Source organism: Labrus mixtus, chromosome 17 (genome assembly GCF_963584025.1).
Source record: "Labrus mixtus chromosome 17, fLabMix1.1, whole genome shotgun sequence".
Lineage (NCBI taxonomy): Eukaryota > Metazoa > Chordata > Actinopteri > Labriformes > Labridae > Labrus > Labrus mixtus.
In genome coordinates, this window is record NC_083628.1 from 14,390,701 (window position 1) to 14,416,793 (window position 26,093).

At 43.2% G+C, this 26,093-nt stretch overlaps 2 protein-coding genes across 4 annotated transcripts in view; both read right to left on the reverse strand.

Moving 5' to 3' along the window:
* bcr (BCR activator of RhoGEF and GTPase) overlaps positions 1 to 24,209 on the reverse strand; it is an 84,965-nt gene extending 60,756 nt beyond the window's left edge. Inside the window, exon 1 of the mRNA XM_061062101.1 lies at positions 21,531 to 24,209. Coding sequence (XP_060918084.1) covers positions 21,531 to 23,154 — 1,624 coding nt within the window. The 5' untranslated portion in view covers positions 23,155 to 24,209. The remainder of the gene's footprint in view (positions 1 to 21,530) is intronic.
* A 441-nt stretch (positions 24,210 to 24,650) lies between these two features.
* Positions 24,651 to 26,093, reverse strand: part of atp2a2b (ATPase sarcoplasmic/endoplasmic reticulum Ca2+ transporting 2b) — a 47,482-nt gene continuing 46,039 nt past the window's right edge. For all 3 annotated transcript variants that reach the window (XM_061062115.1, XM_061062116.1, XM_061062112.1), the window contains one exon: positions 24,651 to 25,722. Coding sequence is in view for 1 of the 3 variants with exons in the window: in XM_061062116.1 (XP_060918099.1) it covers positions 25,709 to 25,722 (14 nt within the window). In the remaining 2 variants the exon portion in view is untranslated. The remainder of the gene's footprint in view (positions 25,723 to 26,093) is intronic.

Here is a 26,093-nt window from a genome sequence, read left to right on the forward strand (position 1 = left end):
GCAATCAAAAGACAAATTGTTGCACTAATTGTTCCTAATTTTCACTTTTAAACATCAACTTTTTCCAGTTTTGCTCATAGACTTAACTGGGTTTCTGTATTTAACAACAAGACTCTGAAAAAGAACAACTTCAATTGCTTAATTCATTCTCAAATAGCCATGTTGTAAAAAATACATTTGGGTATTTCTTAACAGTTTTTTTCCATGCATTTGTGGCTATATGGATAAAGATAACTCTGCACTATAGTCAGCTTTGCTGTAAAAGACCTCTGCTGAATAACACTGGTCAAAGAACTTAAAATGGTAAACGGACTTGAGCTTGTATAGCACTTTTCTTGTCTTCTGACTACTCAAAGCGCTTTTACATTCCGGTTCATACCTTCCCATTCTCACCCATTCACAAACTGATAGCAGAGGCTGCTAAGTAAAGTGTCAATCAGTATTCACAAATCCATTCAAACACGTTCACAAGCAGCGGGAGCAACATGGGGGTCTTGCCCAAGGACACATTGGACGTGTGACTGCAGGACCTGGAGATCGCATCCCCGATCTTCCGGTTGAGAGACGAACGACTCTACCACTGAGCCACAGCCAACCCGTTCGTCTTCGAAAGATGTCCAATGGAATTCTAGCATAAAAGACTTCAAACAATTGTTACTGAGTTCAAAATAATCTAAATATAGAAAGAAGTACTCCAAAGTAGCTATTGTAACTATACAAGCTAGCTGTGTGGTTAGCCAACTGAACAACCACTTCACGATACCATAACTTTAATTTAAAATTGATGGGCGCTGTTTGAAAGGGTTGGAGTGTGTGGATACCAAAAAGATAAATGAAGACAGAAAGAGTTTTAACTAGATTTATTTTTGCCACATCGGCAAAACCAGGACTCGCCAATGCTAATGTTGCTGTAGGCCTACTTTAGCTAGTCAACCTTTTAAGGGGAGATCAAAGTTGTGCTCACACTTAGATTCTGCTGCCACTGCCTAATGCATGGTTAAAATGACAGCCTTACACACGTTTGTCAGCTTGAAAACAAGTGTGCAATCCTTTTAATAACAGAGTTTGTTGGCCCTCAAATTGTACTTTAAATCTGTTTTAAACAAAGACACACTTAACAAATGCTGCTTATCTTCTCCCCTCAAGTCCTGCCCTTCCTCCACTTTAAATTAAGTTAAAAATAAATCAACAGAGTGAGATTGCACTTTCTGCTTTACGAAGGGAAAAGGAGATAATGGCTTTTTACTACCAGATAGCACTTTTTCCTCCTGAGGTCTGGCCTTGAGACTAAAATGGCAACAGAAAGTGGCCCAGAGTCAATATCAATCCATCCACCTGAATAGAAAAACGCGGTTTGACCTGGATACAGCCACTACATTCAATCTAACCGGCTGTAACTGGCTGTTAAATCTGATGGTTTGATTTGTTATACATTCTGAGAAGTGCTCTTGTATATTTAATGTCCTTCAGGCTTTCTGCAATACCATTTATGTGTCTTTTCATGAGAGCAATACTCAAAAAAAGGGGGAAAAAAGTGTGGAGGGTTTGGAGACTCACTGCAGAAAGAGCTCTATTTAAGTTCATATTTAAATCTTTCTCCTCCACTGAAGAGAGATGACATAAGCCAGCTCGTCTTTGAACACATAAAAAATGAAACGCTACATTGCCAAGCTAATTCACTTACATAAGAGCCTCAACTGAGACATGAATTTCAAATTACAGAGCGATGCGAAGAATGAATACACAAGGAAGCATCTATGCAAGAGCAGGGAAGGCAAAGCACAAAATGTATTTCATTGTCTGTATCTGTGTTCTGAATTGTTTTTTTGTATTCCAGCCAAAGAAAGACAGTGTGACATAAACACTACACGCCACTGCAACTATTATTATATACACTCCAAGCTTTAGGCCATTCATTACCACAGTGGATTTCTCAGGCGCCCTGTGAAGATTTTCTTCTCCCACACATCATCTTGCAGTCTTTAAAACACACTCAGAGCCGACGGAGACTTAGTAACTATGATCAACACAAGGCTGACAGAAGAGGGATGTAAGTATTTCTGGAAACATGCCACTTAAGTTTTCATCTCCAGTCCAGACAGAGACAGGCTGTTGGGCACTTCCTCTTCACAAGGAACACAATTTTTTCCAGTTTGTGAAAAAAATGTACAGTACATGTGTGTCAGTCAATTTGTTAAGTCCTGAATGACGACGGAAAACTGCAGACAGACACGTGTGCTTTTTGTCTTTTCTAATCTCAGTGTCTCTTATTGGCTGATTTTGTTGCCTTCACGTGTAACTGACAGTTAATGCACTTGAGTTGCTTTTTCTGTGAGTAGCTTATTACCACACTGACTGACAAGGCCGACCAACAGCAGGCCAAAGAGCATCAACTGGAGGGCGAAAGATGCTAATCAAAGCTAACAAGAATGTCTCCTTTCCCTTGACGTGCACAAAAAACAACAACAAAGCAGTTGTTCCACTGGCTGACCAGCCTCCCCTATAACATGTGTGAATGGCGTCTGTGCTTGTTTAGTGTTTAAACAACTTCAGCTGTTATCCTTTCAAATATTATGTGAATATGACAACATTTTGAGATCCTAAGAATCAGATAAAACAACGGCACATGTTTCTAGCTAGCTATACGGCTAACACCTGTTAGTTTGTGACCTTTGTTTCAGATTAACCTGGACCACACAAACAGTCACGCCTTAATTTGTAGCCTACTAATTCAATTCAATTCGGAATAATTACAATTAGTAGGAAGTAAAGACAGAGTCAAATGAAAAACACAGGTTCTAGCCCTGCTTCTGTTTAAGTTCTTGTATGCTAAATTAATGTCACACAATTATTTTAGAGTGTGTTTTGATTAAAAGTCCTCTGTACTCTCTTCTTAATAACTACTCAAATATTCACAAAGACTAAACTTGAATTAAACAGCTAGCTTAATCCAACTATTAAATCAAACTGCACAAAAACATTTGTTCAAGGATTATAGGCGAGTAGCTAGCTCAGCTCAGCTAGCTAATTAGCGTTTAAGATGTCAAGTGACTAGGCTACTTGTTCCCATTTCCAGTAAGTATTTATTCGGAGCTCATTTATTAATTTATCTGTTGCTCTCCTCCCTCTGATTAAACAACAGGGAATCTCACATAACAACAGCTAGAGATGCTTTAGCCTTACTGCGTCTTTGCTAAGCTAATATGTGCCTCTGAAAGACAAGGGAGGGCCAATTCCATGTTATGTACTTTATGTTTGTATGTGCTACCATGGTAATATTGAAGTCCTAAGTGACAGATTATATGGTTGTCAGTCATAGGGTTCTTATTATCAGGAGGACACCTGAGTGTAACATCAAGCACAGCTGCATGCAGCCTCTGGACAGTCTTTTATATGTTTGCACACACACCTATGGAGAGCAGCACATGCTAATACACACACACACACACACACACACACACACACACACACACACACACACACACACACACACACACAAAGACCTGTTCTGATCTAAAATTTTACTGGAGCTCTCAGCGAAACACTCATGTGAGAGCAACCGCTATAAAACTAACACATCTGTTTCTCCTGGTGTGAGAACAGAGGGCCCTTGAGGCGAGATGTGACAATGTGTCTGCCAGAGGAGATTCTCCATTGTTGTGTTTTCAAGTGAAGTCATCCCTACCTTGGCAGGTTCATTTAATTCATGACAGCTAATTTTGTCAATGTAAAACTAAAAGAAGATTCCACTGTGTGAAGTACTTCACTCTTCACACAGTCAAAGTCATCTGTTTGTCATCTACAGGGCGAAGGATGGCAGGTGGCTGGTTGCCTTTTATGAGCTTGTATTATACAACCAGACAAAAAATATTGAATGAACATGAAAGTTATTATTGCAGAATTGCTCCAAGCCAGGGAAGAAATCTGGGGTCTATTTCTTCAATTATAGCACATAAAGACAAATAGCCTTTCAAAACAAACTTCAGCAATGTGAAGGGTTTGTTTGCCTGAAGGGTCGCTTATAGGCTGCGTCAGCGTCAGTGTAACTAAAACTGAATCAGATTGCGGTCATAGCGTTCAGTCAAGTGCTCAGCCATCTTCTGCAATAAGATTTATTGAGGTCTTCTGATGGGCGCCCTCACTATGGATTCACTTAAGCAATCAATAGCGTTATGAATATCTGTCGGCGTGGTACAACAGTAATGAAATTATGCCACTCTCCCCAGGAACAGGGAGCAGATTGTGGGCACCGCAGGTCCTCGCATCGATCAATGTTCTCCGCTTACAATACAAGGTCACTCTCAAAGCAGACTGGCAAGGGAAAACTGACACAGACACACATTTGTGCCCACACATTAACAGACAGACATCAACCACCGGGAGTGGTATCCCTCTGAGGCCTATAAGGGGGCTGCACATGAGAGAAGAAGCTTTCAAAGAGACAAGAACAGTGTTCACTGTGAGTGACTGTAGGCCTGTTTGCATTAGGTGTGTTTGCACTGCAAGAGAACGTACCTATGAGAGATGTCTTCTTTTAAGCTTAAGTTAAGATCACATGACGAGTTCTTAATTAGGAGACAGTGTGTGGAGAGTAAATAGTTCTGGGTGTGAGGTTTTCTACATCGTGCAGTGTGAGTGTGCACTCCATGTCAAAGCTTTTTCAGTGACACAGGAATTGCTTGAGGTGTCCTGTCCTCTGGCCTCCGTCCAATCCACTGCAGAGCGAGGGGGCGGGGGACAACGGCATGTCAATCATCTGTCACAGCACTGCAACAGCTCCTAAGCCATCAGACGACATTGAAACAGCGACTGTGGTGTTTCCAATCAGACATTTTTGTATGTTTTTGAAGATTTTTAATTACAAGGCTGTAAGAAAATGAATCCCTCGCTGTGGGTTTACAATATTAATGCGAATCGGGGAAAAAAAAACAAACACTTCAAACAGAAACTTATGCAACAAACAATTGAATTGAACACTTTGGGTTCATTTTTATTCCACTTTGTTGAGCGGAAAATCGAAATTTTCTAGCTTATACTCAATTAGTTATTTGCCTCTGCTTCCCATGATATATGACTAACCTTAATTAGTCGTGGCAGATGGAGCCATGTGACTGAGCCTATAGCGAAGCCTTCTGAGCTGTTGTTTACACTTCTGTGTATGCTGCTGCTCATCATCTGCTGCTGCAGCACAGCTCGTAAGTGACTGTTTAGGGGCACCAAATTGAGAGGGGGTTCATAGATTAAAGACAAATTCAGAGCAAACACTCCCCGCCTGCAGCTAAATCCAACATCAAACACTGGTGGCCTCGGAAAAGAGCAACGGTCAACACTGAGGTGAACGCTAAACAGGAAAGTCGCACAAAAAGCATGCTGATAATAGTTCCTCAGATGCAGGTATTGGTGATTCTGTGACTCATGGTAGTAGCAGTAGGATTTTTATTTAAGGCCTGATGTTACAGTTTGTCCTGCTCTTTAGTTTCGTTCTTAAAACAACAGAAGAACAGGATCCTCTAACTGCATAGCAAACATCCCATTTTATAATTTGTTGATGTAATATTTAGTGGAGGTAAGAACCGTCACAGAATAACCTTTTAACATCCAGCAGTCTAACATTGTCTGCTGTCTTTGTGTTGACTGATTTCTTGTTGATTTAGCTTCTCTATAAATTACTGTTGTGATGCACATTTGACTCTTATCTGTCTCTAGTTCATATTATTCAAACTATTTGATCTGGGGGCACTGTTAGCATAGCAGTCAGTGCGCACGCCCTATGTACTGAGGCTACAGCCTTCCAAGCAGGCGGCCTGCACTCTGACTCTATCCACTGTCCTATCTCTACAATAAAGGCATTAAAAGCCTATTACTATGTGTATTATTTCCTCCTTTCAAAATAATCTGGGAAAAGGGATTCAAAAATGATTCATGTAAGTGCAATTATTGGAAAAAATATTTTTTTTTATCATAGGACATTCTTGTTTTAAAAGGCAATACAATACAAAGACAGTCTAAGAGTAGACTGGGTGAACTATAACAATGAATTAGCCGTATGTCAGAAAAAAACAGGAATTACCAGACATCTAAACTGGCTCTATAAAATAGTGAATACATATAAATCAACAATCAAACGTATGGTAGGTCACAGCTCGAGACTTATGAGATCAAAGCATGCTGTAGTAAAGAGTAACACTGTGGGGGTCAGCAATTCTCAGATTACCTACATCACCGATCTACTGTAGATATTGTGTTTGTCATAAAATCAGTTTGCAGGCAAGAGGATTTGCATGCACATACTCATCCAGCAGTATACCAGTCTACTAAGTGTGTGGACATATTAGGCTGGTTGGGGAGCGTGGAATATGACACCCTGTGTCTCATTTTTGCAACAAGTGGGCTACAGCATCAATTATGGATGACAAAGAGAGTGATGAGGCAGAGAGGAGTGGTGCATGCATGCGAGCAAACACTGTCTCTTATCAAAACTGAAAATTGAATGGATATTTAGCTCCACATGTATATTAGTCTTGGGTTTTTTTAGATCTGAATTTTCATTTTGTGTATATTCTTGGGGGGGGGGGGGGGGTTGCAAAGCAAAGGGATGTACAGCAGAGAACATTAACATGATTTAAATGCTTATAGGAAGAATTGACAGCTTGAGTTTGAGGTTGAATGATTTCCTCTTGGCGCCTTACACACACCAACACAGAGCACACATTCACACAAGGCGAGCTACTGTACATCCTCCTCACAGATGTGACAAAGAAAATAGTGATTGAGTTGTCACTCGGAGCTGATCACAACCACTTTACCGCGAGCACGCTCTGCCATTTATAGGTCTATAAAGTGGGCCAAACGAGACAGAGAAAGAGAGAGAGAGAGAGAGAGAGAGAGAGAGAACTGGGGTGACAATGACACAGGAAGACAGGAAGATATGTAAAAAATGCAGCACTTAAGGAACAGAGGAAAGTATGAAATGCAGAGAGGCAGAAGAAGGAAAGAGCAGACAAATAATGATAGAAAGTAGAAGAGAAATGTTACATGCAACTGTTTGGAGCATGTGGCCACCATGTGGACGCTACAAAGGAGGCTCCAAATCCCACAACAAAGCAGCACATGAGGAACCACTTCTTCTTCTTCCCTGTCACTTGGTTTAGAGTTTTGAACACAAACAATTAGACTACCATTAGTATCTTATGTTTTATGTGTAGGAAATATGTTTCTTGCGCCTGTGGTATGCGTTTGTTCATGTCTTAATAACACCCTAACGTTTCGAGTCAAATTGTCTATTTGTCTTGGAGCTATCTCACAAAGAGTACCCGCCCAGAGCAAACATCACACACCTTGTTATTAGGGTTATTTGTACAACGTTTTTTTATTGCAGACCTACTGCAGATTCTTAGATCGCAAACCTCTGAAGGGGAAACTATCCATAGTGTCCACCACACTGGGTGATTTTAACTTGAAAAGCCTTCTTTGAAGTGTCGGGGTTACAGGTTGGGCTGGAAAATCAGGAGAGTTGGATTTCTCGTCTCCATTTTTGTCTGCTTGCTTGGATATGGCTGCCTGTCAAAAGAAAGAGGGCTAACAATGGACTGAAACAGAAAGACTAGAAGAGACAATACAGCAGCTTAAGAAAAGGCTTTCAATACTCAAAAGACTTGTCATCGCACATGTAACTACAGATTTTTGAAGCCGAGTGACTTTCATTCACACTTTTTGTCCACCTGCACTTGATAACTGATCAAAGTTGACACGAAAGTCCCTTTTTATAATGGAAACAACTTGAAAAAACATGATTTCTTACAAACTGAGAGCCAACGCATTTAAAAAGCATCAAAGATTAGGCTTAATCACTGTCCCTGGTATCGTTTCCTATGTTTCCACAGACAAACGTAGTCCCTTAAAAACTTGAAAAATCACTTGTCATGGGTAAATTAGGCTGAAAATCCGCCTTTATATTGCAAAGTGCGCCCCAGGCTGAATAGCAGTCTGAGTGAAAGAAGCAGGCAGAGATAGCGAGAAATGGTCAGGGGGATAGGGAGAGGGATATTTAGTGACATAAAAGAGAAATCACAGAAGGAGGGAATGTAACTGAAGGGCATTCAGGGAAGAGATGGAAGAGGAGGGAGGGTGGCAGATCGCAACAAGAAATCTGATCTTTCCCGGGAGCCGGCGGATATCCAGTCCCTCTAGAACACAAGGCTCAACTGAAAACAGACAATAAAAAGAGCCAGAGTCACAGAAATACAGTATGATGTCTTTTTTTCCATACATTTTTTTGGACTGTTCATAAATGTTCTGCTATTTTTTATAGTTTTTTTTTTCCTTTCTTGGATAGTACAGCTGAAGAGAGAACAGAAATGTTGTGAGGAGAGAGTGGGGGATGACATGCAGCAAAGGGCCGAGGTCGAAATCGAACCCACAGACACTGGGACGAGGACTATAGCCTCTGTACATGGGGCGCACAAGACATAAACGCAAGGCTAGGGGCGCTCCAAGATTCTGCTCTTTCTGAATTGATCGGACCCCGCACAGCTAGCCTCCTCCCTCCCTCTGTGCTCCCATCCTGAAAAAGCATTTATAGTACTGATCCTGAAACTACATGCATCTGTTTTTGTCTTCACATGTAGTCATTCTTTCCATGTTTGCAAGAAGAATCCCCTTGAGTGACCTGCTGATGCAAGATTTTTTTTTTAAATAGAATTCTTGGCAGTGAGAAATGTTATGACATTGCTTATCTTCTTTAAAAAATGGAAAATACCTTTTTAATCAAATGTTCCATCAGTTAAGGGAGATCGGGGACGATTGTATCTCACTCAATCCCTCCAATCAGAAACAAACACGCTGGAGTAATGACACTTCATCTGCACATGCTCAGTGGGGTTCTCGCTCTGCCTGCTGAAAAGGAGCGACATCACTTCACCACGGCTGAAGTTTTCAACAACAACAAAAATGATTTTGATATATGAAAATTAATTTCTGGTTGTATTATTATTGTACTGTCAAATATTAAGCTGACTGTTCATTTAAACTTAAATCAATATAACTCAAGACGATTGGTGCAAAGTTAGCATGAAAAACCTATGCTAATAAAGATGTTGCTAGCTAGTAAATTCGATTTTATCACGGCTGTCAGACGGACCACTGTGACAAAGGAATGTTACCCCTTGGTGGGAGTAACTGTAACACTCTTTCATCCAAATAGAGTAAAAAGTTTTGACCTGTAAGTTACAATATGATAGCTTTATAAATGAGCGAACATATTCTATGAAAAGATGACACGTGTATTCCAAGTACTCTGTGAGTTATGAAGGAAAATGTGAAATGTTACAATTGCCTTAAAGGGATACTCCACCATTTGCATTAAGCGTTGTATCATTAGAAACCTGGTAGTATTTTTGAAAGGTCGTGCATCCCACCCTCATTTTCCCCTGAGATGGGAAATCTCTGTATTTCTTGTCTTAAAAGGAGCCTCCGATGACGCAAAAAAATCGTCATTTTGCGTCATCGGCTGTTGTGGTTAGCAGGGGTGAAACTACAACGCTAGTTTGTTTTCTGCCAGGAATTTCCAAGATGCCAATTCCCTCTGGAAGAAATCTCGGAAACAGTTGAGGAAACGGCCGTATGTGTTGTAGTAAATGTCTGTAAATAGAGGACCCTAGCTTCAGTGGGAGTGGCCTGCGGTGCTGTGCATTCTGGGAGTTGTTGTCTTTCATCCACATGAGCCAAAAAGACACTTTCTGCCTTTTCTCTGTCAAGAAGGCACCAACTTCAAAATGTATTTCACATTTCTACTACATATATGACCCAACGTCAATACAGATTCATGTTTCAACAGGTGAAGTATCCCTTTAACTCTCCCCTGAAATGTCATCTACCCTTTTCTTGCTCAAATCACGACACACTAAGATTCTCTAAGCTCCATAAAATTCATCTTCACGATCCTTGACTTCAGTGTTTTCTTGCCTTCTCGCTGCTTAAGTACACTCTGCACACGTTCAGCCCAACAAAGTTCACAGAATAGAAGAGGTAAGGGCCGACAAAGGATGTTCTCTCCTGAAAAAAAATTGAATGACAGAATTTCTTGTCGACTCAAGCTGTTTCCACTCTTTTCTGCAGCCTCTCAAAAGAAACAAGTAGCCAGCTGCAGCGTTAATCAACAGCCAGAGTCTTTTTCTCCTCAGTTTGATAATGTGTTAGTTTTATAGCAGAGCTGCCTCAGTTACAGCCTCTCTCTCATGGCTGCCTCTCTCTCACACACACACACACACACACACACACACACACACACACACACACACACACACACACACACACACACACACACACACACACACACACACACACACACACACACACACACACACACACGCTCATGCTCGTACACACTTTCTCCTCTAATAGCTCTGGTTCCCTGAAACAAGTGCCATTAATTGAGTAGACCTATCCAGCTGCCCAGTGCAAACACAGGCCAATAACAAAGAGTGTGAAAAACGAGAGACACACACACACACACACACACACACACACACACACACACACAAACAAACTCATTACAGCCTTCCAGTCCCTCATCCACCTCCACTGTTTAATTCTGGGCCTTCTGCCTCCTTTGGGCCCTTCAACTCTCTCTCTCTTTCTTTTTAATTTCCCTCTCTCCCTGAGTGTGTGTGTGTGTGTGTGTGTGTGTGTGTGTGTGTGTGTGTGTGTGTGTGTGTGTGTGTGTGTGTGTGTGTGTGCGCGTGTGCGTGCATGCGTACACCTGATATTTCAATATGTGGGTTAGAAATAAATGTTGTATCAGCCTATTTTGCACCAAATGTCTAATAAATGTCTGAGTCTTGGGATTTTCCAACTTTGGTTGCTGGGAAAGCAGAGTAAAAGCAATAAAGATACTGGTTTGAATCAAAAGTTTCATACTGGACGAGGGTTTGATGAATGATTGACACACAGACATGCAGTCTATCAGAGAGTATTTCCCTTTCTGTGCTCTGTCCCACAAAGGGGATAGGGACAAGGTCCTAAACCTATTTATACAACATATATATATATATATATACAACATCCTTAACCTATTTAAGATCTCCAGTTACAAAAGCAAAACAGGTCTGAAGTTCTTCCCCTTCTTCTCAAGTTATTAATGCTCACCACAGGCAAGGCATGTTTTTTTCTGTTCACACAGGAGGAGCTTCATGGCTCCTGCACATCTCTTCTAGCAAAGGAAAGAGAGAGAGAGAGTCCCCACCACAGATATAACAAGCTTCAAAAATATTTACAAGTCAATGTTTTGATCATCAAGGATTCTGTCATACATTTCTTTCCCAGCTTTCGGCTGAATCATTGCCTAACTGGTCTGCTTCTCTTACAGAACAAAGAGCACTTTCACAGGTGATATAATTGTGACATTTCATCAATAATTAGCAGCAACAAAAGCTAGCTAGTTGTCCCTTTAAAACAACCAACGAAAAACAGTGATTTCATCTGGATGATCAACTATATTAAAATTATAAACAGAGTGGATTTTCACATTTCCCAAAGATACATCACATGGATCCCTTCCAAGAGTTGCATCTGGGTTATTCAAGAAGTGAGAACCATGGACGGTTCTAGGCAGGGGCCCCCCTGTGGCCACCCCTCCAAAAGGAAGAGCCCCCCCCCCAATAACACATACACAGTATTTGTCTCAACAACCAGACCATTGTTTCCCCTACCATTATATTAGGGGGCGGCCCGCCCCCCCAACGCTTTAAACCTAGGGGAAACACTGCGGACTCACAATCTAGTATTAAATACTGTTACTGAAACAAATATAATACATGGTATTTAATGATGCGCACTATTATTTGACAAAAACATTTTTTTTAAAAGCGATCGTCTATTTTTCACCTGGGTTTAATGTTCCCCTCTGACAAAACAACTGGCCCTAGTTTGGCCCCCTCAGTAAAAGTGGTCTAGAACCACCACTGGTGAGATTCATCAAACAAACATATACTGTTTAACCCTAAGTGATCTAAAATACTTAGTACTGATGGTAAGCCCAGGTTAACTCTATTTTCCAAAGCTAATGAGTCTGTCTAAAAAACACCCGATTAAGATACACACATTGGAAAGTATGTGATGGACTGACAAAGGAAAGACGCAGACATGTAAACATTCAAAGATAGCTGCAGGAAAAGAAGAGAAAAAGACTGGACGAGCTGAAGGGGACTGGGCTCTGCATTCTGTTCTTTAACTAGGAGGCTGGCTGCTGACATTTGGCATTGATTGTGTTGTTTTATAGGCATTCGTCAGTTAAACCCCCGTTGGACAATTACAGGGAGAGCGCATGCTTGCTCCTGCAGGAGGGGGGGGGGGGGTCGTGACTTTGATCTCTTGCTGCTTTTCCCCCTTACTCGGTGGAAAACCAGAGGAAACAAAGACGGAAAGGTGATGTGCTTCTAATTCGCTCCAGGCAAAAGGAAACTGGCAGCATCTGTGTGTGAATGAACGAAGCATAATCTGAGAGAAAAGGATGGAGAAAGAATGAAAGCAGAATGGGAAAAGGTTGGATGAAATAGAGAAAGGGGGATTAGAAAGTGAAAGAGAAGAGATGGGAACTTTGGGCGAGAAACAGGAGAGAAAAGGATTCAATCAATCAATAAAGCAACATTGGATTTATGTTCATTTGTACACCCGCTGCTGTGAAAGATCATCTACATTTCAAACCACAAATCATACTCCACCATAATTCATCGTCCGTGTATGCTGTGTCATTATACCTAATATTTGTGTCTGTCATTTCCACATAATGTATACGCATGCATGCTATGGTTGGTGGGTGATGATAATCCCAGCTGTAATATATAGGGCACCGTGCATTAGTGCTGTGATGACTGCAGCTGTGTTATAAGATGGGGAAAGGGTAATCTGATTGTTAGCCAGTTTCTAATTCCCAGATAAAGAGTGGAGATTAAGGCTTACATGTTTGCATGACTAGACAGGTTTCTGTTGACCCTTAAATCCAGGATTTCCATTGTACATGATTGGATCATGTATGCCACAAGACTACTGGTTTTACCTGAATTTACATCAGTGCGTTTCACTGAAGCGGCACGTTAGCCTTTTGTTTTGTACACCTGGAAGTTTGTGAGGTGAAATTCTTGCATATTCTGCGTCCACTTTTTGCTGCATTAAGTACCTTTTAAAGGCTTTATATGCGATTTTTCACACTTAAATATAATAGAAATCAAGTAAATCCTCTAAAAATAACTCTGTGAGTCATGACTGTCTACAATGGGTGTAACACTGTCTCTCCCCACTGTCTGTGATGTTTTCAGAGTTTTTTTTCCTGTATGTTGACATAGCCGGCCCGACGGCTGACTCCTCCCCTCGCGAATAAAAGTTGTTTAATTGAGGGACTAGAGAAAAGAAGAATAACATACTGTACTCACTGATTAACTGCGTTTCTAGATCACGCTCATTTCGGGTAAATTAACATGCAGTGTGAAGATACGAGCATAATAAAGATAGCTAGCATTAGCATGCTAATCCATAATGCACCGTGAGTTGTTTTGGTTTCATGCTGGTGCTCAAGGGCGACATCTGCTGGATCAAAAAATATAAAGCCTTTAAGGTAGGTTGAATTTTTTTTTATGGACTTTCATAAAGATGGAAGACGTTTAAGACACAGATTAGGAAAAGAGGGAGTCAGCAAAATAGTTTCTAGCATTGGATAAAGCGACACCAGAGCAATCGTAAAAAAGGAACTAAACATTACACATTTGTTTGTACAGGCTTATAAAATGTGACAAGAAATTTCCCATGTGAATTCAACGGAATGCTCATTTAATGAATTTGAGCAACAGTAAAGCTAGAAGTTTTCTTTCTGAGGCCGTTTAGGTCACTCTGATATTTCTGTCTTTATAGAAGCCATGTTTTCCTGTGGTCTTAACCATTGAGACCATAAACCAGGTCTCTCTTTCCATCCCCCCCCCCCCACACACACTTAACCAGGTTGCTAACAGTGATGTGATTAATGACCAGTGTGGCTATAAGCTAGGCTATGTAGAAACCCCAGAATATACACGCCAGCACAGCACTAACACTACACAGCCAAAAGGTCTGTGGTGAGCTGTAAGTGGTTTTATTTAACCTGGCTGCAGAACGCTTACAAGCACAGTTTCCCCCGCGCTTAAGCCAATCCAAATGACAAGCTTCGTGACTGTGACAGTGCGTGCCATTTTACACAGAGCCAAGATGGCTGCTGTTCAAAAGGGCAGGGAGAAAGCAAGTCACCAGAATTTATGTCAGGGGATTTTTTTTTATTTATTTATTTAAAGAGTTGTTGCTTAGCAGTGGAGCGATTGTGGCTGGGTGCTTGGCATTAAAAGTAGATATAACTGGCGTGCTGTGACTTTGTGTTTATGTTTGTTTGTATTTGCATGTCTGTCTGCAGTGTCTGGTCATAATCATCCAATCTGCTTCCTCTCACCCAAAGGTTAGCCTTACTGTACTTTTAATGTCTGTCCCTGGAGCTCAACAAACACACACACACACACACACACAGTGTGTAATAGAGGTCCAACTTTGAGTCAGGGCAGAAAGTGGCAGCTCCAGCACAACAAACCAACCCAGGCTTTTTGGCTCTTACTGGGCAGCTGGTGCTCCACCCTTCTGCCCACTGGCCACGACCAACCAAGGAGCACCACACACTACTCACAATGCTAGACCGGACCTCTAAAGCAGGAGGAGTCCGGGAAGACATTAACAAGAAAAACAGATACATTTAGGAGTACTTACATTTTAACAACCAAGCTGGGGTTTTTTTACACACTTGACTCAAAATATAGTTACATAGGTTAGTAGTTTTGATGATGGCTTTGCATCTTGGAAGTTGTATTTTCACTGTTTGGATTGTGGGCTATATTGCAGGCTGTTGTTGCTGGGAGTATATCACAATGTCATATTCAAACCAGGGGTGGATCCAGATTTTTCTGCACTGGGGTGGCCCCACTGAGCTGCAAACTTGTGTGTGTAAAATTGTATTTACTATAAAAAAAAGTAACAAAACAGACTGTCAACATACAAAATATGTTAAGCTTAATCCTTTAAGGACTAAACAAATATGCATTTCCAAAGCCACAATTTAAAAAAAAAGAAAAAAAAGAAATGAACTTACCAAAAGAAGCTACTAGCAGGCTGTTGCAGCACAGCCATGTAGTTGATTTGAACACATTTACAGCCGCCAACAAGCAGAAATACATTGAAAGTTCAGGATTTATTGGTGGAACCTGGGGTGGCCAATCAGATTTCCCCGAAAAAACTGCACAACATTTTCACAGCAAATCAGGTCCCAACAGATGTCTTAATGTTAGAGATCTACAAAAATGCATGAGCTGCATAATTAATGTTAAATACAAACCAACTAAATGTGGAGTGAGTCAACAGGATTGTAAGTTTTCTTTCTCCATAACTGATCCCAGCAAAGGGAACAAAGGGACCGTTTTTTTTTGTGACAGCATAATTGGTCTGAGCAGGTTGCACCAGCCCAGTGAAGGGCTAAGAAGAGCACCCAGCTGGAAGAAAGACAGATCCGCTTCCACCCCCCTGCCCCCGCCTTCACCTCCGCCTCCCTCCTGTCCCCACCTTCTTCCTCTTCTTCTTCGTCTTATCCTTCCATGCTTCTCTCGAACACTCAGGGCCCAAACTATGAGCCTGCAGCTCCTGTGTGAGTGTCGGCTGAGGTAACCGAGGCTTTCACTGCCAAGCTAACACTCAAAAGACTGAACAAGCCAGTTTAACAGCCCTCCCCCCCCCCCCCCCCCCCGCCTCTCACCCCCTTCCCTCCTTCAGTGTGAAAAGAAGGTCACTGTGCCACGCCGGACGACTGTAGAGCATGTGCTGTTGGCCGGAGGTACCGCTGACAAAAATCTCTCCCTGTGTCTTCTGAGCCGTCTCTAACCATCATGCCTTTTCATCTTCTACCCCCAGAGTCCCTGTACTCATACACACATGGAAACGTGCTGAATCCCATGGTGCAAAATGTGCACATTCACACAAATACACACAAAGGCTCAGACAGGAAGAAACATACACAGCCTCAGATCCTCTCTGGCATTGCTGCTTCAGACCGTCATCTCCACTGATCGCCTGCTTGTTACAGGATTTACATTCACTCGTAAAATCCCCTCAGACAAACACACACACACACACACACACGCACAGACACACACACACACACAGGCAACACAATCATCTCTGATTTCCCAGGAAGTGAGCATGTACATTTACATGTACATTTGACATCATAGCATTAAGCAAACATATTTCGCAAAACTCCCAGAAACATACACACACACAGCGGCGCCGATGACGTCACTCGACATAATCTGTTCTCAGCTACAGCATACATCTGACACACACCCCTCAGAAAGGCTGGATTTTCATCATCTGCAGGCGGAAATGTGTATAAAATGAGTTTACAGAGCTGAATAAGATTAAAATAGAAATTCTTCTGAGAGATGAACTACTTTAGTAACCATTACACCGGATGTGTCATGTCCAGACAAAGGCCTAAAGTCATTGTTAACTTGCTTGTTAGCTACATCAGGCACGGCAAGTTTATTTATACAGCACATTTCAACAACAAGGAAATTCAAAGTGCTTTCAGATACAGATACAAAATTAGCAAAGTTCTTTAGTAGAGGTGTTAGTAATGTGAAAAAAAATACTAAGTTCTATTAGCTGTAAATATACCTTTTTTTAAGTATGTAGAGGAATATATGTCAAGAATATACTAATACATAGCAATGATTTGTAAATTAGCTTAACTGCTAATTAATGCCAACCAAGCTGAAGTTAGCTCATAAGGTGATTCAGCAAAATATCATTAAAGGAGCAAAATGTCAGATATGTGCCGAATTAAATCATAAAATGGCCTTTGTCATCAGACATTAAGGACATTATGCTATATTGAAATGCTGGTTTCTCTGATAATAATGCAGCAGCCAGTATGTCCTCTTTCTAAGTTTCAATTCCGGGAATCCCCTACATGGCCGTTTTGGACGCCCCCTCGGTTTGCCGACATGTGCTGCAGCGGGCGAACACACCAGTTCAGATATGACTGATTCTACCCGACCTGAAAGACTCTGCATTTTCTAACAAGCTCCACCACCAGAAACGGGGTAAAACAAGGATTAATGATGGAGACGCTTTTGAAAAATGGAGAGAGGTTACGTCAACTCTCAGGAGGAAGGTACAGCCGTCTCCAATGTCTTATGTCGTGTCAGGGTTACATACAGCTACTTTAAAATAACTTTCTGTCAATTGGGGGCTATGTTGTGTTCTACTTGTACTATTTAATGAGCTTACAGTATTATTAAATTAACATTTTATCTAGTGTGAGATAAATGATCTCTTTTGCTCCTCAGAAAATGTTCATGTGTTGGAGAGCTAACGGCTAAATTTGCCTCATTTTTCTTCTATTATCCATCCCTACTTGAAATCTTAAGTCTTATAATTAAAAGCGTGACACACAACGTGAACTTTTCTCTCCTCAAAAGACTCAGCCACTCCGTTTACACAAAATAGATTTTTACTTATTGAGGTCACTTATTCCAAATACATTTTTTCGGGATCTTTTAACAGATCCACATTGATTAGTTTTTTCTTATTTGTTGACATTTGCAGATGGAACAGGATTTCATCTGGGATGAGTTCTGCATTTCAAAAAGCATATACAAAAGTTAACATTGATTTTTAAATGAGACGTAAAACAACCTTCAAAATGAACTGTCAACACTGTTATGTATTGGATTTTGTAATTAATAGCCACTTATGAAAACTCTACACAGAGAGGTGTGCCGATCTAAAAAAACAACATTAGCTCAGTTATGACCCTGACCCCGCGATGAAGTACGCTTACAAGGATTTTGAATCAATCAACAACTCTAGTCCAGAGCAAGTTTAGTGAGGATTAAAATGACATAAAATTCAAAAACCACACTTCAGCCGTAGTCATAAATAACCCTTCAACCAGAGAAATTGCAGAAAGAAAGCAAGAGTTTGTTATTGCCTAAAAATATCAGTGCTGACAGGACCCAGCTGAGGGAGGTGGAGGTTTTCGGACAATAAAACCATTGAGGCTTTTAAAGGTCTGTCCTGCTTTGGCATTCCTGCCCTCACAGACACAAAGCCACAGGTATTCCCCTGGTTTAGAGGCAGAGTTCCCTTCTGGAAACAGCATAGGAAGAAACAAGCCACTTTTTGGGAACCACCCATTTCATTTCAGAAAGGTTTGAAAGCTCCTTTTCTCCAATGATGTCATTAAAAATTCACCAGGCAATGTTTGTGGGTTTGGATTTGAATTCAAAGATCTGACATGTATCCCACTTTTCAGTACAATCCTATTTTTTTTTCCCCAACACATTTTCTTCTTCTGCAACCTTTCAGCTCACAAAATACACTTCTGCCTCCTTCAGAAATCAATCTTCATGTTCTCTCTTAAAGGAGATTCGCTGTGCTTTTGCTTGCAGCATGCGATAAAAAAAACGAGTCAGCGATGTGAAAGAGACTTGTCAGTCATCGAACTGGGTACAAATGATCAAATACTTGATGCAACATTGCCGCATTCATGTTTGTAAAGCTGAGTTAAAAAATAAAAAGTTGGCAGCTGATGGTTGTGCTTCCACACGTTAGATTTTTTTTTTTTTTTTACCAGCCCAGTGTACACTTGCCAGACGTCTCTGCTTTCCCACTGAATGACACTCGAGAGAGATTTCTTTATTCTGATCTTTCGCTCATGTTGCTGATCTGTTTTCTGTCGCAGTCATAAAATTAAAAAAAAAAAAATCCTGCTCATCTCTGCTCAGCATGTGAACGTCTCATTTTGAAAAGCACCCCCCCCCTACCCCCTGCATTAAATAAACAAAACACAACATGGAAACATTACTACTGTGGCTGGCACGCAGAGAAGACAAAAAAAAAAAGGAAGAAAAAGAGTCACTATAGATCAGGACAGCTCTCTGGCAGATGGTGTGACTCCTCCAGACTCGGGGTCAACCACTGGCATGAAACATCCTTCCTCCAGTTAGACCATTATCTCAAGCATATGTGTGCACCTATTGCCGAAAGGCAAAAAAAGCATCCTCAAGGTAACGGAGTAAACATCGTGCCGTGTGTGTGTGTGTCTTTTGTGTGTGAGCCAGGAGTCTGTGTGTTTCTGTTACGCAACGGGAGAGTTCTTCCCATCTGTGCCTCTCTGCAGCCCCCGCATCCCTGACCAATGAAGCGAGAAACGACAGCGCTGCCTTGCACTCTGCCTCCCTCAGTCTTCCTCGCAACACCATCCCACTCTTCATTATTACCATCGCACGCCCACTGATAAAACACGCTCTCAAACTTCCATGTCCTGCTTTCTGTTTTTGGTTGGTTAAAACTTCACACACCCAGAATGATGCAATGCTTCGTTTGTCATCACCTTCACTAGCCACGTCACGCCTATCGGCCCTCGGCTTAAACCCCTGCTAGACAACAGGAGCACTCTGCAGGGTGTCTCACCAACGTTTCACTTCTTACGCTCAAATTCCAGATTATCCCACTAAATGCATCTCTGTCTGCAACACATCCCCCCCCCCCCCCCCCACTCTCCAATCTCCGTCCCCTGCCCCACAGGGCTCATCGTTGAGAAAATACTTCTTTTTTTTTTAAAAAAACAAAGAGAGCAGACAGTGCAGCCATAATCCTAAACATAACAGCTGGGGAATTAGCTAGCCATTTGTCGGGGACCCGCCATTTGGCTTTCGCTGCTAACTATGCACAATCTTAATTGCTGTTGGAGAGAGGCATGTCAGCGTTGTACTTCATTGTTGATGATGTTTGCCTATTACATGTCATCAGGGAGGGCACGGTGATTAAAAATGGATGACGTCTTTCTGTCGCTCCCTCCATCCGACTTCCTCGTCCCCGTTGCAACAGGATGCAACAGATTCCTCGCCACATGCGTAGGGGCTTTCTCACGAGAGCCGCTCGACGCTGGGTCTTTGTAACGTTTACAAAGAGCAATGTCTTTATTTTTAAGTGTCACGACGAAACGTTTCTCGCGATTGACTTCACTGAAAAATATATCTGTGACGGTTACGGACAAAACGGCGATCCTGCGCTCTCTCTAGTGGCCGTATTCTGTCTGTAAAAACATTTGAGGTTTTTTTTTTTTTTTCCACCAGGGCCAATGCATCTGTTGAAATATATGAATTATAGATGCACAGAGACTGGTTTTCCATTCAGGATATTTAGGCAGCGAGAGGAGAGACGTATCTGGTTTCTACAAAAAGAAATGCCACTAGGATGATGACAGGCACGTCTTTAGTTCTGAATCACTTATCACGACAACAAAACAGTGATGAGACTTTACAATCCTTGAATCCTCTCCTTCCTTTCCTCTTCCCCTCCTTTACAGCCTGTCCTGGCACGGGGGGTGCCTGCACCCTACTGCCCGTCTGGTCCAGCCGGGCACTGGTCCCAAATCTGTTACAATATATTGGCGCCAAACACACTCGCTCACTTCAACAGTAGAAACCAAAAAGAGAGGCAACATACAAAATGTGAAGAACCACAGATTACTGCGTCTTTGTAAACAGCACTCGAAGTCTAAAAATGACACAAATATTTGAACGACCGGAGCAGTAATTGTGAGCTGGCACAGCCTCTGCAATGGAAACTTTACAGAGGAATGACAGCAAACTAAGCGCTCCCAATGTGCTTCTATGAGCATAACACTCCTCTGTTGTTGGGCTCGAGTCGGTTAGTCGGTGCCTGTGTCTTTAGCTCCGGGCTGCACATCTATCTGCTGGCTGCTGCTCCATTACAGGTGCCGTGGGCTCCAAGGCTGCAATTTAGCGGTTAGGGACACCGGTGATAATGCTTTGTCAAGATGAGAGTTGGACTTCTCGCGCACCGGTCTGCGCGAGCTAAAAGGCACAACGGAAATGTCTTCTAGTCATGCAGAAAGGGAGAAAGGCAGGCAGGCAGGCAGGCAACAGGCAGGCAGATGGACACCTGCGATTGGAATTCTGCACTCAGAGCCGGAGGAGTCGTCTGAGTAAGACTAGGCCTGCAGTTTCAACCCAGGCTGACCGCATTTATTGTTCACCCACAAACGGCTGACATTCCAGGCATAAGCAGAGGTGGATCTTTCATCCGTCTCCCACACAAGGCCGCGCAAAGGACGCTCAGTCTTAAGTGTTGGCGCGCACACACACACAATCACACACACACACACACACACACACACACATTATCAATCATGTGAACATCTGGATGCTTTGGGGTTTTAAGAGGAAAGGAATATTAGTAGGAACGGGGGCTTGAAATGTAAATGAGTTGGCGCCAACATAATTCCAGCATGACTAAATTCCACTCATTCACTCTGGCATCCATTCTTTTTGTCTGTCTTCCAAGCACAGCCAGGCTTATCGTGTTTCTTTGTGAACCTGAAAAAAGGTCTTTACCCACCTACTCTCCGCCACAACAAATACGTGAGAGCAGACAACACTCACCTAGATGGTCTCCATGGTAACTGTTGTCGTGGGATGTTCTGCCGTGTGGCATCAGGTCATGGTGGGCAGCAGGTGGCCAGATTTGCCCGGTCTTGCGAACACTCACAATAGTCGCCTCGGACATGACCACGTGGCCTCCCTGCTGCCGGTGGTGACGCTTCTGGGACTGAGGGGTCGGCGGGCTGCTGCTGTCGAAGGAGTGCTGGGAGTTCTGGGAGTTCTGGGACGGCGAGCGGCTCTTCTCCCTGAAGGGGCGGCGGAAGGCGGTGGTGGGACTTGGCGAGACGTGGCTGGACTGGCCGGAGGAGAAGTCCTCCTCGCTGGACGTCAGGTTCTCGTTGGAGCTGCAGTCCGGCGTGTAGCCGCCGCCGCCGCCGACATCCTCAAAGCTGCCTGGGGAGTAGGAGCGGCGTGGCCAGGTCAACAGGTGGTCATCGCCTCCCCCGAGGTCCCTCATCGTGACTCCACCGCCCCCTCCGCCACTGCCTCGCCCATCTCCTCCGCCGCCTTCTCCCATCATCACGCCACCAACGTAGACGCTGGAGTAGGCTTGGAACTCAGAGGGCTGCCAAGGAGGCGGCGGAGGTTTGCCCCCATTGGCCCTCCCTGAATGTCGCTGGTTGGGTTCCCCATCTTCATATTCAGCATCATACCCGCAGGTGCTCTCGGTGGATCGACCCCTGTACACTGGTCGAGCACGGAGCTCCCCTGCTACTGTTGCTAGGTTACCTGGGAGGGAGTGAAGGGATCTCTTCCGCTCCATCTGCATGGCCTGGCTGCCCAGGGTGCTGATCTTGTCGGAGACATCGCGGTCGTTCACCCTGACCAGGCCCCTGTCGTGGTGAAACTCCATGTTGGTGTAGAACGGCGGCGGCGGCGGCGGCAGCTGCTTCTCTTGGCCCTTCGCGGCGTCGCCGGCGGAGTGCGAGTTGGCCCGCTTGATCCTCTCGAAGTTGGACCGCAGTGCCGCCACCCCAAGTCCCATCCCCAGCTTGTCCTTGGGGTCAGAGAGCAGCTCCTTGTCCGGGGGCGGAAGGTTTGGCCTGCGGGGGGAAACGGTGATGCCGCTCCGCTGCTTGGACGGCGAGAGGCCATCGAGGTTGTCACACGAGGTCGACTCAGCCTGCTGGGGAACCTCAAAAGCGGACTCCAGGCCGTCTCCGTGGGAGGCTGACTTCCTGGCTGGTGGAGGTCTGGGTTTGGACCGACCAGCTCCTTCTCCTAGAGGCTGATACCGGCTCCTATCCCCAATACTTCCACACCCAGCGCCGTACCCTCCACCTCCTACTACAACTCCGACGCCACCGGTCTCCTGCATGTGGGGCTGCTGGGATTGGCACTCCGCTCCCTGCGTGGACGCAGAGTCCACCCCCTCGTTCAGGGGGGTCTTCCTGAAGCCCCACCGCTGCTTGTCATAGCTCTTCCTCTCCTTCGCCAGGAGGGTCTGCAGGTAGATCATGCGAAAGCGCTCCTTGTTCACCTCCTGCTCCAGGCGCCTGATGGACGCCTTGCACCTCTCCAGCTCCTGCTCAATTCCGCCAACAGACCGCAGCTCCATCTTCGGGGGCTCTGACTCTGGAAACTGTGCCTTCCACGCTTCAATGAAACCCACCGGCTCCACCATATTGTGCCTGGCGTACCCTTATTCACTCGGGCTGGATGAATGATGCCAAAAGGGCACCTTTAAGTCCACTTTACCAAAAGGATGAAGGACAACAATGGCAACCTACAGTCAGAAATCAGTGGCACTCTTTATAACAATCCTTCGGGCAAGCCGTTCAGAAACATACAGCCTAATTGCTGACACTTGTCGTGGGCTGCGCAGATGCAACAATGCATCCCATTCTGAACAAGAGAACCCGGCCGTTCAGTCAGAGGGAATGTGTGAGGCATAAAAAGCAACAAAAAGCTGGAAGAAAGCCCGTCTTTCTCGTGCATTATTCCAGAAAAGGCCACTTTCAGACGTAGACTGTTTTTTTTTTTATTGTTTTTTTTTTCTTCCTTTTATAATCTCAGCCTCGACACAATGACAGCATCTGTCCTCGCGGGATGACACGGGCTCCCAGGGAAAAAGAGAGAGAGAGAGAGAGCGAGAGATAAAAAAAATAAAAAAACGGGAAAGTGATTAAATCCTTCTAGATTCACTCACTGTGTTTGTTTACCGTTCCGCGTTTGTTAGTGACAGTGGGTCTTGTTCACTCTCGCCCATTCATACGGCAGTAATCCCGGCTGCTGCTGCTGCTGCTGCTGCTCCAGCCTGAGCGCCTTTGTACCAGCAGCGCTCAAGGAGAATGGATAAAAAGCGCTAAACACAACATCGACAACATCTGACTTTCTCTCGAGGACGCGATTAAGCTGCAACTGTGTCCCGGTTGCAGTGAACGAATCGTCCCATTATCCCATTTTTTTTGTTCATGCCACAGCTTGGACGAGGTATTTTTGGTTTAATTCTAATCTCTTTTTTTTTTTCCCCCCCGAGGTTTATCCCGTTTCTCCGGTCGAGATGGTGCTGCTGTGTGTGCTCCCATCTCAGGCCAGCAAACACTGGAGGGGCTGAGAATGGGAGGGACCAGAGAGGCAGTGATCCTGCTGGTTAAAGAGACAGAGCAGGGATGCAGCCACTGATTCCTGCTTTGAAATGTAGCTGTTCAAACTTCTTTTCATACATTTGACTTAAAAAATAAAAAAAATAAAAAAAAAGGGGGTGTTTTTGCATTTAGCAGCGTAGGCACGTAAATCCTAACACATTTCTCCGTTTCCTTTTTGTTTTACTTGGGTCGCATGTTTGCTGCAGCTGCAAACCCACCTCAACTTTGAACGTGTCCTTTCATATTCAGAAAGCCTAAAATGACAATAGTTGGTGATAAAAAAAACGGGTTTGTCAAGACGTGCCTTCTGGGTTTCTTTAAAAGGTGCTGGCTGTACCTGTCGAGCAGGTGTTGCAGAACATGTGGTAGTGATTTTGATATCTTTAACCCAACACTGACACCTGGTGGTGATATGTGTAATTGTTTGAATTGTACCTCTGAACGCAAATCTCAGGACGTGTGGGCTTTATTTGATCTTATAAATAGTTGTAGGTGTATAATTGTGTTACCGGGAAAAAAAATGACAAGAAAATGACAATTTAAATACTATAATGTTTTATTTACCTGAAACCACAACCTCAATAATGCAACGTACAATCATTATCAGTTTTCAATAATGATCGACTTTTTAACACATGGTAAATATTGTTCTTCGACCAGGTGTCGCTGAGGGGACAGCACAGGCCCCCTCACATTAGATCACAGTTTTACAGCAGTTGAAAAGGATATATGGTTGTATTAATAATGCGAAGATAATAAGAAAACAGGGGAACACTGTTGTATTGCAGGATTACCACTGAATCAAAGGTAAAGTCCATTGTCCTCATTGCAAAGTATCAGAACCTAAGTGGATCAGTGATCAGCGTACAGGAGCTCAAGAGGAGACAAAAAAGTAACAAAAGAATTAAAAAAAAAAAAAAAAGAATCAAATAGAAAAAAATAATTAGCAGAGCACTGTCAAGCTCACCTAGTCGTTTCCCCATGTGTATTATTGTGCAATTTACCCCAAACTATTACAATAAAAACAGTGATTTTTTTTCATATCTGCAATAAATCCATCTTAAAACCATCTTAATATGTCATTTGAGTATTATACATTAGAATCTATAAATACAAATTGCAAAGCCTACGTACAGCTGAAACGCATGCATGGATGTGTTTGTACACTGATGTACAGCTAAGATCATTCAACCCCGTGTTCCTAAGATTCTATGTGACAAAGCTAACAGAGGGTTGAAACAAGTTCTTCATGCAAGCAGGTACATCGAGGGTGTTAAGAACTTCCCTGCAAATAAAACTGGAATGGCGTCATGTTGATATTGAATCTGCACACAGAGGTATAAGTGTGTTAAGAAATGTGTGTGTGTGTGTGTGTGTGGTTGTGATGCAATGAGCCTAACTGCACCCTTATGATTTGGTCTTTCATACTATGGACTTCTGTCCTTTTTTTTGTGTGTCTGTGCAACGGTACACACACACTGCTGGTCATCATGTTGTCTGAGGTGTGTGAAGTTCAGAATGAGCACGCATGCTGGACGGTACAGCAAGTCCGGCCAGCCTCTGAGCCCACTCAGTAACTTAGCTTTTTTTTTATGAGAGCCAACCTAAAAAGAAAAGAGAGAGAAGTACATTAGTGCAAGAATACTATGAATTTTGTGACCAATGTACATGGAATTATTGTACTTTTACTGACACTACAACATGTGTGGCCTTTGTGAGTGTAAGCAAGTGTTCTGGGGGGGAGGGGGGTGTGTGAAAGGGACAGCACACAGTGACATTCAAAATCGTGGCATGTGGTCAAGATAAGCACCTCATATTTTTAAATTGACAAACTGCAAGTCTTAATCTCTCCCTTAAACGAGAGTGTTTACGTTTCAGGAACTCCTTTCATGGACTTCTATGTCTACAAGTTACTAGATTTAGTTTTTACTTACTGTAACGGGTAAAATGTGTGATGGGCATTTAATGTGCAACA